The following is a 12,621-nucleotide window of genomic DNA, read 5'->3' on the forward strand; positions in this document are numbered from 1 at the left end:
GAAGTCTTAGGAGAAATCTCGAGGCAAAGGTACCCAGCTAAAACTGTACCTGAATTTCTGAGGCACAGATAATATGTTTGTTGATAATATGATAATATGTTTTAAGCCTCGACTAAGCTTTAGTGTAATTTGCTGTGCAGAAATGGATGACTAATAAAGCCTCTTGATAATAAACACCATGAGGTTTTCTACTTTTCTACTTCCACCCCCAGTTTAGCAGGTCATGTGAGAGGGAGGGAGTAAGGCAGGAAACCACAGTGACTGGAGTTCAGGGCCGGTGGAGGGAAGGGGCCACCAAAAGCAGTCCTGAGGCTGCTCTAGTCCTATCCCATTGGGGAGATCCCAGCTTAAAATACAGACTGGAGTAAAGCAGGTACTAACAGTGTTCCATGGCTTAAAATATTGCATTCAGTAGGAGTAATTGCATCATATAGAATTTCACCAAGAAGTGAACTACTTTATCTGGCTGCTCAAAATATATGACACATTTACAAATTTGGCTAATAATTAATGTTTTGTGAACTTTTGTTTTACATGAGTTTCTTTTAACAGAAACTCTTCAAATATAGTCCTTTCCCTTTTGTGTACTTTTTTTTTTTTTTTTTGGTTAGAAGCACAGAGACTGGGTTCTTGTTATTATGCAAAAATTCAGACATACATGTTTTATTTCACTGTAGTCCGAGTGATTTAACATCATAGTAAGTTAGAATAAGCAACATGTACCACATTTCTGGTGTTGAAGAAGGCAAATATGTGTTAATAGCAGTGTCTAGGGAATGTGATATGGGCCTATGACTGTCACCTGTTTGTGTGTATGTGTGTACAATGTCATGTGCCCAGCATACAGCCATTTCCCATGATAGGTCTAGAATTCTTTTTATGTAATGCAGTATCTTAGAAACAAAAGGAAATAGATTTTTTGTTAGCATAGTTTATTTTGATACATTTGTAATGTTTATGTATTTATTTTTGAGAGAGAGGGAGAGGAGGAGGGACAAAGAAGGAGGGGGAGAGATAAAATATAAAGCAGTCTCCACAATGTCAGCTTAGAGCTCGATGTAGGGCTTGAACTCATGAACTGTGAGATCAAAACCTGCGCCAAAATCAAGAGTCAGGTGCTTAACCAATTGAGCCACCCAGGTGCCCCTTTTGATGAATTTTTAATACCTTACGTTAAATTGACTGAGATCTAAAATAGGCTATTTCACTCTTTGTTTTGTAACAGCATGTTTTATTTATTTATTTTTTTTGTTTTGTTTTTGTTTTTGTTTTTGTTTTTGTTTTTGTTTTTGTTTTATTTTTTTATTTTATTTTTTTTATTTATATATGAAATTTATTGTCAAATTGGTTTCCATACAACACCCAGTGCGTTTTAATGCGAAGTGCATTGGATCTCAGTGTATACTCACTCAGTGAGTGTATACCAGTGGAGTTCATTAAGGAAAGAGCTATGGTCTCAGTTTCTGATTATTGAAAGCAAAAGTTTAATCCTGAACCTAATTTTAATCTAACACATTCCCAGCTCAATCTCCAGTTTCTAACCAATGTGTTGACAGATAATGCATTTTAAAATTAATTACATAAATTAGTCCATGGCTTCTTGGATTAGCCTTCTTACTATAAAATTGCTTATATTCTCCACATAATAAATATATTCTACAGACACAAGTTATTATCCCACTTGATAAAATCTCAGAGAAGCTTAGTGTCTTGATCAATGATACACAGCCCGTTGATAGAAAAGCCAGAAAGAGTACCAAGTTCTTCTACTTCATTATCATATCTTGGACATTTTATAAAAGTTTAGGCTTAAAAATTAAAAAATGCTATCCATTTTGGTCTGGAGTGATTATTAACACATGGTCATTTATAGGTTTTTTAAAGAGAGTGTTAAAAACCTCCATATGTTCTAATCCTGGAAAGTCAGCGTGTTTTACAAATAAGGTGATAATCTTTTAATATGCAAAAAAGGCCAGAATATCCTCTCAACACCGTCTTAGCCCTTGTATCTTTCTGCATAGAAACAAAACAGATGCTTCTTGGCCAAATTCAAAGTAACATTTATCTATATATGTTGTGTGGGAAAGCAATTAAAACTGCTTGGTAGACCTACAGGGGAATGGCTGGGTGGGAAAGGTGATGAGTCCCAGACAATGATGGCTGCTCCTGGAAGTCTTAGAGCAAAGAGTAGGGAATGAGTGTGAAATATTTGGCTTCTAATCTTAAGTGTAATCACATTAGCACCTAATGGAATATTAGAGAATAAAGTAATCTGAATTAAAGATTTATCACTGAATATCCTTCCAAATTTGGGGTTTATTTATGCTGTGAAATCTTAGTCTCATGCCTAATAATTTAAATGTCAAGTAACAAAGACAGAGCATGATGAACGATACCCAATAGCTGTAAGCCAGGCTGTCATGTAGTTGTAATAATTCATCATTCATATGAGAGTGGAACCCTTAATAGATGCAGGTGGAATTTTTATTTTTGGCACATGAGGGCACAAAACACAAGTAGGAAAAAAAGAAAGTCGTTTACCTTTGGGTTAGATAATAAAGCTTATTAAAGTCAGAAGAGTTGAACTTTGGTGAGAACTTGAAGAAGGAAATAACGTTAACCAACAACATGCCGGATTCTTTTACTTGTTCCTGCCTTTGGTCCCCATGAGACCCCAAATCTTGCTAATATTTTCTATTATTTTCTTTTACCTGTATCCCTGTCCTCCATAAAGAAACTAAAACTTGTCAAGTAACTTACTTGAAATAATGTAGCAGTGAAGAAAAATTTAAATTGAAACCCAGTTAAGTTCTATGTTCCGTGTTCCTTCCACATCCATAAACCATCCCATAAAAATAGCTTTCCCTTTTGGGGGAATAGAGGAACTATCACCTAGACATAATCTCAAAAAAGGTGGTTTCCTCTCAAAGAAGGCTGAAATTTTGCACATGGAGTCAGGGGATTTGCGAGGTGCTTGAATGTTTTGCCACCTTAAAACCTGGATTTCTAATTCCATTTCTTTTTATTTCCATTTCCATTTCTATTTCTATCTTTCCTATTTCTATTTCAAAATTCCTTAGCATGTCCATACCTAGAAATCTGATTGCAGTGTTCTCTGCACAAAACCAGTTTTCTGCAGCCTTTCGAGGCCGAGTAATCAAGCACATCCAAATAGCTCCAATTTCAAATCATTGTTACTGAAGTAACTGTTAACCAGTGTAATAAGGTATTATGGTCCCTGAATGATAAGCACACTACATTTATTGGCACATGAGTAAATGCTTTGTTTCATTTCCTTGTTTTTAGAATTTTATCAGTTGAAAATATACAACGTACCTAATCACAGATTTTAAGATTTCGCTCTAGCACTAGATGACAGCACTAAATACTTAGAAAGATATGATTTTAGTCTGATTCTTGATTTCTGAAATGTTAAAATTTGCTTTTTAGATTGAGTAAATATAGCACCTCAAGTAACCTTAACCTTTCCCAAATTACATCTTTTGCCTTAATTTCCCTTCTAGAACGCCAGTCAGAATCCATTCATCTGCCTGTATCTAATCTCTAATATCCAACCACACAAGCATGACTATATTGTTCCCCCAAAACTGCAATTCCCATCAGATTGTGTTAGCGTCTCTCAAGTGTAAAGCCAACTAAGTGAAAATTGTGTGGAAAAATAGTAACAGTGTTTTCTTCCATGGAAATTTCCTTGAGGATGACTAAAAAGTGAAGTTTCTTGGGTTAGGAACTTTTGAGGACTTGCTTAGGACCATATACTTATGGTTAGGTCCACATGGTATTTATTAAGATATTCTTCAGTACCTGACATTGCGTGAGGTAAACAGATGAGAAACTTCAGTGTATATATCTAAGCAAAATGTCATGTGGGGAACACGTATAGGAATAACATGTTTTAAAACCAGGGTAAACTCAGAGGACAATTGTATCTTTTATGAATTTTGACTTGAGTATCAATGATTTTATTGTGTCTTTACATTATTCCGAGAATGAAATCTTATACTAAGTTGACCAACAGCATGTCTTTTATTGTTTTCCTATCAATCTTTTGCTGTATCACCAGAGGAATGTTGAAATACTGGATTATTATCTAATGAATTCCAAAGTCAGAGACCTTTGGGTTCACTGTAAGACTTTCTTTAAGGGCTAGACTGCACAAATCCAAAGGGGGGTAATTCCGTGCATGAATTTGCTATCTTTATTTGGATTTTATGTATTTTGTTACATTATAGCTATATTACCTCCAGTAAAAATCATTTGTTAGTCCCTTTTAATTAACTTCTGAAATAGAGTCAAAGTTAGCTGGCTATGTTTTTACTACTTTGAGTCATTAAACAGATTGTGATATGTTTGTCTTATGTGGTCTAAGGAGTGAAAAGATTTGTCTGAGAATTTTAATCAAATTCTTCGATAGATATTTGAGACATAATTTTTTGGAAATGGAGATAGTGGAATATTATTAGGATGGAAGTATCATATTCTACTTACTATGATCTCTGTTGGCAAATCTGGGCTCTGTTCCCAGCTCCAAATAGAAATGCTAAATTGTCTTGGTTAGATTTCTCATCCATCATATGCTTCAATTTCCCACTTGTCTTTTTAAATTCTTTCTTGGGATTTTGCCAGAATCCACTAGAAAATGTCTCATATACTTTAGGCTTTGAGAGAAAAGACACTGTAAAATGCCTCAATTATCAAAATAAATCTAACCAATTTGTGATTATCCACTTTGTGATTTTTCTCCCAGAAACCTTTAACCCCAGAGGAGCTTCATTGGCTACTTGGCATAGATCTGATCAGGGGAAATTCACATCATTTCTAGCTAATATATATATGTAGGTAATACAGAATGCTTTTGATTAATCTGAATTTGCCCAAACTGAATTATAAAACATACCGACTCCATAATCCAGCATGCTTCTCAGACCAAAAGAAATGCATTTAGGAACATATTCCCCGTTTCCTATTATCAATTCCCCTTCTTCCTTGTATAAACATGGGTAGTTTGCACATTAAGAATTGATTTTTAAGGGTGCATTTGTGCTAACATCAATACCACAATCAAAGAATTATCCTTTTATTATAGCAATTTAAAGAATTATAATGAGAAATGCATCCATCATTTTTATATTAAGTCCTTCAGTTCAGTGATTTGATTTAACTTTTGTCATAAGTCTAGGTAAATTGGCAGATATGAGCATTTATCTCACAAAATAGGATGTGGCAGTAACAGGTGGGATTTGCCTGTTTTTCTAGTATTAAGCAAAGTTTTCAAATTCATGCAGTTGGGCCTTGAGAGACAGACTGCGTGTCATATTCATGGGATTTTGTATTTGAAAGACAAATGAAAGCCTTAACACTTTACCCTTGCACCCATTGAAATTCCTTGGGCACAGTCTTAGTAGTGGGTAAGTGGGTGCATTGAGGTTAGACCACTGTTCTGGAGGTGGTCAGTGTTGTCCAAGATGATCAGATATCTTTTCACAGCTGGCTTATGGCAATTTATGTTCTTTGTCTTTTTTTCCCCCCCACAGCTGTTGTGAACTTGGACAATTCTGTGGTTGATCTGGAGACCCTTCAAGCTCTCTATGAGAATGTGAGTAAATAGAAGGAATTTTATGTGTGAGTATATAATACATACACAATACTTGCCAATATGCACATCTAGACTCATTGCTTTAATGTCCTTTAAGAAAATTTTATCTGGGTGCACTGAATTTACTAAAGTATCAGTTTGCTAAAATACTTTCTAGGAAACTTACTGGACAAATGTATGGCCTCATAATTTCACGGATTGTGGTTCAAAGCATGTTGCGTGTGAGGCCATTCACATTCCCTCTTTTGAAATATAATAGTCAGTACTTACATAGAGGTTAATTTGAGCTGAGCATTGCTCTGCACTGATTTAGTTAATCTTCACATGAAAACTCTGGGTAGGTATTATTATTATCCCCACTTTACATATAAGGAAATTTAGGTATAGCTGGTCAAATGACTTGTTCAAAATCCCATAGCTAATGTGGTATAGCTGGGGTATAATTCATTTGAGTCTGTTTCTCCTAACTGCGTGGTTTGATTCACCAAGTGGCGGAACATTCAAGCTTTCTTCCAGGAGCACTTTTTCTTATGTTGGCAGGAAAAAACAGTAAGGAATCAGAGAAGTAGGACTATAGCGTGATACAGTCTGTGCCTTTGGGAAGTGCAGTCTAGGTGGTGAAACATGAAATGGCTTTAGCTGGGGCATGACATTAAATAACACTGTTTCATGTAGTAAGAAAGTGCTTTTCTTATCAGGGCCTTTACAGTGCTTCTGAGGAGCTATATGTATGTATTATAAATATACTACTATAGAAATATATAGTTCTAGAACTATATATATTTAGGAGAAAGTCTCAGTGTGGCCCTATTTTATACCTGGTATCTTTGGGCTCTTTTTATTCATTTTGTTCCTTCTCTTGCCTATGATGTGCCTGGTATTTAAGCCTCTGTTCTCTTTAGGGGCATGACCTTAGTTGCCCCAAGTCAAAGAATTCCTGGCTCTGAAAGATATACATAGTGAACAGGATGCAGACTTCTTCCCTGACCACCCCCCTTGGGAACAGTGTTTTTGATCTGTGTTTTAAACATATTTATATGTGGTTTCCCCTGTAAAATTTAGACCTTTGTAAGAGAAAATATTTCTTATGGTCCATTGCATAGAATCTACTGATCAAGTGTAGAGTTGGTACCTGGTCAGCATAATGATCATAGGTGCTCAGTTAGAATGAGTCATTAATGAAGACTGAGAGGGGAAGTTGGAATAGTTGATTATATGGGTGCCTGGGCGACTTCTTTGGTTAAGCATCCAACTCTTGACTTCAGCTCAGGTCATGATTTTGTGGTTGTGGGATCAAGCACCATATTGAGCTCGGTGCTGAGCTGAGTGTGGAGCCTGCTTGGGATTCTCTCTCTCTCTCTCTCTCTCTCTCTCTCTCTCTTTCCGCCCTTCTCCTCCATTTGTGCACATGCTCTCTCTCTAAATTTTTTTTTAAATATTTTAAAAAATTGGTTGATTATGTAGTTGTCTCTATGTGATGGAAAACTGGAAAAAATTAATCATGTATTTAGTATATTAGTGTCCCAGTGAAATGGGTATGTAAAACATATCATTTAAATTTTTTTTAATGTTTATTTATTTTTGAGACAGAGAGAGACAGAGCATGAACGGGGGAGGGTCAGAGAGAGAGGGAGACACAGAATCTGAAGCAGGCTCCAGGCTTTGAGCTGTCAGCGCAGAGCCCGACGCGGGGCTCGAACTCACGGACCGTGAGATCATGACCTGAGCCGCAGTCGGACGCTTAACCGACTGAGCCACCCAGGCGCCCCAAAACATATCCATTTAGAGGTACAGAGTTTTCATTTCTCTTGAACCTTTGATGCCAACTCTTTCCCAACCAGGAGAGCCATATGGAAGAAATGTGGGAATACCAGAGAAAGTAATTTCTTCAGCAGATCCTAATGGTGCATGATGTTCATATATATTTAACTGTTTTTCTTATACATACATTGCATATGTGTATATATAAGTGCTTACATATATACATAATATATATGTATGTATGTATATGTATGTGTTGTGTATATTATATTAAGACACACGAATGTCTTAACCTGGTGTATCCATAATGCAGAAATATATACAGAAAAATACAGAAATTGGGAACAACTATATTTATGAGGGAAGTTTAATTTGCAGTGATTTGGAGTATTTTATTTGAGTTTTTAGCCTTTCAGAGCAAATTAATTTCATGAAATAGAAATTTCTGACTCTGAACAAACTAGATAGCCATTCAGAATTTGTGTCTAATTTCTCATTATCATACTTCCTGAAAGTTGAAGGAATACTAGCTAGAACTGGTTAAATTTGTGGTTTTCTCTTTGTTGTTGTTGTCAAACAATGGTTTAGGCTTCCAGTATATCAGGAAAACGCAGTGGTGGGGATGGTTCACAGTAATACCAGTTCAAGTAGTAAAAGGCTAGATTTCTTTGTTAGCCATCTATGGTAAGGAGCTTAAAGAATCCATTATAAATAATAGATATTCATGCTAATAATAGAACTCATAGTAATTCCTGGTTAACTTCCACTAAAGTACAAAGAGGGAGAAATATTTGTTTTATCTATGGCAATATCCCCAGTATCTAGAGTTAAGGAATACTGGGCACATAGAAAGTATTTAGTAAATGTTACATAAAGTTTACATGAATTAATGAATGGAAAAACCTCTTTTGGGCTATCATATGGTTTTCAGATCCAGTTTTCGTGTTCGAACTGACTGATACCCACTGGAAATAACGATCTGTATTGAACATCCATTTGTGTTATATTCATTTCTTTAGTAACCTAAGAGGATCATGTGCAAAATAATTAGTTGTTCTTTCCAGTGGGGCCCAGTAGCCCAGTCATAATTTACTGTAACCTGCTAGATATAAAAAGTATGCTTGAAAATTTGAAAAGGGTAAATGAAGATTTAAAATGTTTCTAGTTTAAGAATTCTGGGTCATTAAAGAAAGACTACTAGAGACCTATTTATATATAAGTGTTTTCAGTTTTCTAGGGATAAATGCTGAAGCAAAAATATGTGCTCTTTTTAAAATTTTTTTAATGTTTATTTATGTTTGAGAGAGAGAGATACGGGGCATGAGTGGGGGAGGAGCGGAGAGAGAGGGAGATTCTGTAATCCAAAGCAGGCTCCAGGCTCTGAGCTGTCAGCACAGAGCCCGACATGGGGCTCGAACCCACGAACCGTGAGATCATGACCTGAGCCAAAGTCGGACACTTAACCAACTGAGCCACCCAGGTGCCCCCAAAATCTGTGCTCTTTTGAGTAATACATAGCAGTATTGAAGTTCTCCACATTTAGTGAATGAATATGCCTATAACAGCAAGGAACTGCCCCTAATTTAAGATATAATACATATTCCCTATTCATGCAAAATGTATTTGTTCAAATCCCTTCTGTTCAGTTGTTTAGGCTCCTAAAATGCCCTGAATTTTTAGAAATAGTAATAGCTTAATGTCTATTATGCACCAACCATTGTTTCAAGTCCCTTACATATATTAATTCATTAAATCCTCTAAATGCCTTACCTGTGACTTATGAGGAAGAAATACTATTGTTATCTAACCCTTTCTAGGACATTGAAACACAGCAAGGTTCTCACAACTCAGAGCTCAGTTGACACTTGCTCACCTCTCCTAAGGAATGTGCTCTAAGCACAGAATTTCCTGACTCATGGTGATCACTGAACAGAGCCTTCAGGAAGACCGGAGACAGCACTGGGTGGTGGAAAAGACGGGATAAAAAAACTCAGAGGAATTCTGTTCAGGTTCCAGCACCACAATTACACAGATATATGCCTTTGTTCTTCAGTTTCCATACTCTCATTTCTAAATGGGGTTCCTAACAATTCGTAATAACAATATCAACTTTTGACACCACCAAATGAATGTAGAAGAGTTTTCTAGACCACTCAATATTATTACGCTTAATTTTTCTTAGAAATAAAAGTAAGTGTAGGCATAGAACTATGAATGTCAAATTGCAGAAGATTGCCTCTGAGGCTGGTAAGATTGAGGGCAACAAAGTTGTGTGCCTTGTAAATTAGAGTAAAACTGGACCTTTTTAATCAAGGGTCTCAAGATTTTGCCAAGTGAAGAAGAATAAATACCTGTATGTGTACAGGCAACATGAATTAATAGAGAATACTGTTTAAATTAAAAGTTATAATTTTCAGAATTATACCACTTTACTCTCAATCATTTTAAAATTTGTTTTAGCTTTTAAAACAATCTCAAAGATACAATAAAGTTGCCAATGTGGTGCAGCAAACTTTTTTTTTTTTTTTGCATTGTTTGCAAATAAATTGCCAATATTAGGCCCTATTATTCCTGAACTTTGGTGCATATTACCTACAAATAAACATACCTTGAAACATTAGGCAACCATCAACATTAGGAAATCAATGCTGGAATATTACTATCATCTAATCCTCAGATCGCAGTAAAATTTTGTCAGTTATTCCAATAATTTCCTTTATATTTGGGACATCTTTCTTTGCAATCTTGTAGTGCTTTTTGTCCTCCTTGCTTTTTTTTTTTTTTTTTTGCTTTATATTACCATTATATGTGCATGTGACCTTTCAACTGACCAATAAATTATTTAGTAGGATTTTTATACTCCATCTTTAGCTTAATGGTTTATATATAATATTCATAATAACTACTAATTAATTAAAGAATGGCCTCTTTTTGTTCTTAGTATGGTCTTATAATTGAAGGAGGTAAAAATGGTTTATGTCATTGTATTTCAAATGCTGTGCTTTTTAGGTAGCTTTCTTAAAAATATGATTTCAGAAATATTTCTTCAAAGATTCAGAATTACTGCATGGATAAGGTTAACCATTACTATACCAGAAATATTTCACTAGGTTGTGTGTAATTTTTCAATAACTGAATTAAAATAGTGACATTCTGTTGTGGGGAAAACGGAGCATGTTTGTTTCTTGGCATAATTTTAGAGATTATGGCCTCAAGAATCCCTTGAATTCCCTTGGAATTGCTAGAGAAACTCTTCCCTTTTCTCAATTTACCTTGAGACTTTTGAGTGTCCAGTAGACTAACAAGAAGCTTGGGCTTTCTCTTGCCAGTTGATACTAAATAATACGTACTTCAGTGAAGCCAAGATGAACCCAAGACCATAGAACCAGCTACAGTTTGTTTTTTTATAACCTTTTTAAAGTTTATTTATTTGTTTGAGAAATACAGAGACAGCACGAGTGGGGGGAAGGCAGAGAGAGAGGGTGAGAGAGATTCCCAAGTAAGCTCCATGCTGCCAGCACAGAACCTGACATGGAGCTCGAACTCACAATACCACAAGATCATGACCTGAGCCAAAACCAAGTCGATGCTCAACTGACGGAGCCACCCAGGAGCCCCTATAGTTTATTTTTTAGTGCACAGTGCAGAACAATTTTTTCAGTTGCTAGTAGCCATTATGTTTACAGGTGACTGATAAAAATAAGACAGCGTAATGAACATCTCTAGCGTACCTTGTTGGGAGTCCTTCCTACTGCCTACAGACTCTCCTCAAAGTTTTCAACTGTGTCATAGCTAGATTAAAATATGCTACAGTTTTATTAAGCATGACATGATATGAACGTGCGCTAATATTCTGTCCCTCCTCTCCTATCCTAAATCACACAAGGGCATCCCCAGAAGTTGTAGTTCCAACTACATGAAACCAATGAAATTACTATTCCCAAGGTGCGCAGCAATCTTTCTTCATTTGTCACTGTCACTTTATCCAAAAAATTCTGTGACTATCTTTGTATCATCCCATGTTCCAGACAGTGAGCTGTTCTCATTCTGTGCTTGCTTCTTTCTTTCCCTGGCTCTCCTTTGTCAAAGCATGCTCAGTTTGTCCCTCAAATTTAAAAGAAAGATAGAGAACCTTTTGGGAGGAGCACTGAGTGTTGTATGGAAACCAAGTTGACAATAAATTTCATATTTAAAAAATAAATAGATAAAATAAAAAATAAAAAAAAGTAAAATAAATAAAAGAAAGATAGAGAAATAAATGACATATTCCCTTTCCTTCATTATTGATTTGATAAAAAAATATTTACAGAATGCTAACTAAATGTCAGGCACTGTACTACAATCAGTGCTCAGTAGGAGTGGCTTCTGTGCTCTGACTACTCCAGTTTGAATGAATGATGTCTCCCTCTTGTTCATGTACACACATAACACATAACCAGAAAGGGAGAAGGGAAGCCAGAGAAGTGCAACTACACATGGTCTCTGAAAGCATATTAGCAGCAGGGAAATCATCTCTGAGGAAGGGACATTTGGAATGCAAGTAGGAGTCACCCAAAAAGGATATGAAAGTGTTCTCTCTCTTTTTTTTTTTTTTAATTGTATTTGTTTGTTTATTTAATTCAAGTTAGTTATCATACAGTGTAGTCTTGGCTTCAGGAATAGAACCCAGTGATTCACCTCTTACACATGACACCCAGTGCTCATCCCAACAAGTGCCCTGAAAGTGTTCTAAGTAGAGACAACAGTGTGTGCCAAGGTCGGGAAGCACGAAAGAGGAGTCCGCCAACAGGAGAAGAAAGTACCTGTGAGTAAAGAATTTTGGAAGGAATGGGCAGGAGGAGAACTGTGGGAGCAGGCAGTGGCTAAGGTTAGCCAGGGACTTGAGGACATTTTAAGAGAATTGTGGAATTTTTAATTTTTCCTTTTAATTCTGTCAATTTTTGTATCCTGTATTTGGAGGCTTTCTCATCAGACCCAAACACATTTAGAATTGTATCTTTCTGTCGCATTTATCATTATGAAATTCTTCACTCTGGTAATACTCTTTGTCTTGAAGGGTTTTTTTGTTTTTTTTTTTTTTAATTTTTTTTTTAAAATTTTTTTCAACGTTTTTTAATTTATTTTTGGGACAGAGCGAGACAGAGCATGAACGGGGGAGGGGCAGAGAGAGAGGGAGACACAGAATCGGAAACAGGTTCCAGGCTCTGAGCCATCAGCCCAGAGCCCGACGCGGGGCTCGAACT

At 36.0% G+C, this 12,621-nt stretch overlaps 1 protein-coding gene across 1 annotated transcript in view; it reads left to right on the plus strand.

Moving 5' to 3' along the window:
* FMN2 (formin 2) overlaps positions 1–12,621 on the plus strand; it is a 396,703-nt gene that overhangs the window by 216,957 nt on the left and 167,125 nt on the right. Inside the window, 1 exon segment of the mRNA XM_040451785.1 lies at positions 5,556–5,617. Within this exon segment, the coding sequence (XP_040307719.1) occupies positions 5,556–5,617 (62 nt within the window).

The sequence above is a fragment of the Herpailurus yagouaroundi genome, unplaced genomic scaffold (genome assembly GCF_014898765.1).
Source record: "Herpailurus yagouaroundi ecotype Mexico unplaced genomic scaffold, PumYag 205, whole genome shotgun sequence".
Lineage (NCBI taxonomy): Eukaryota > Metazoa > Chordata > Mammalia > Carnivora > Felidae > Herpailurus > Herpailurus yagouaroundi.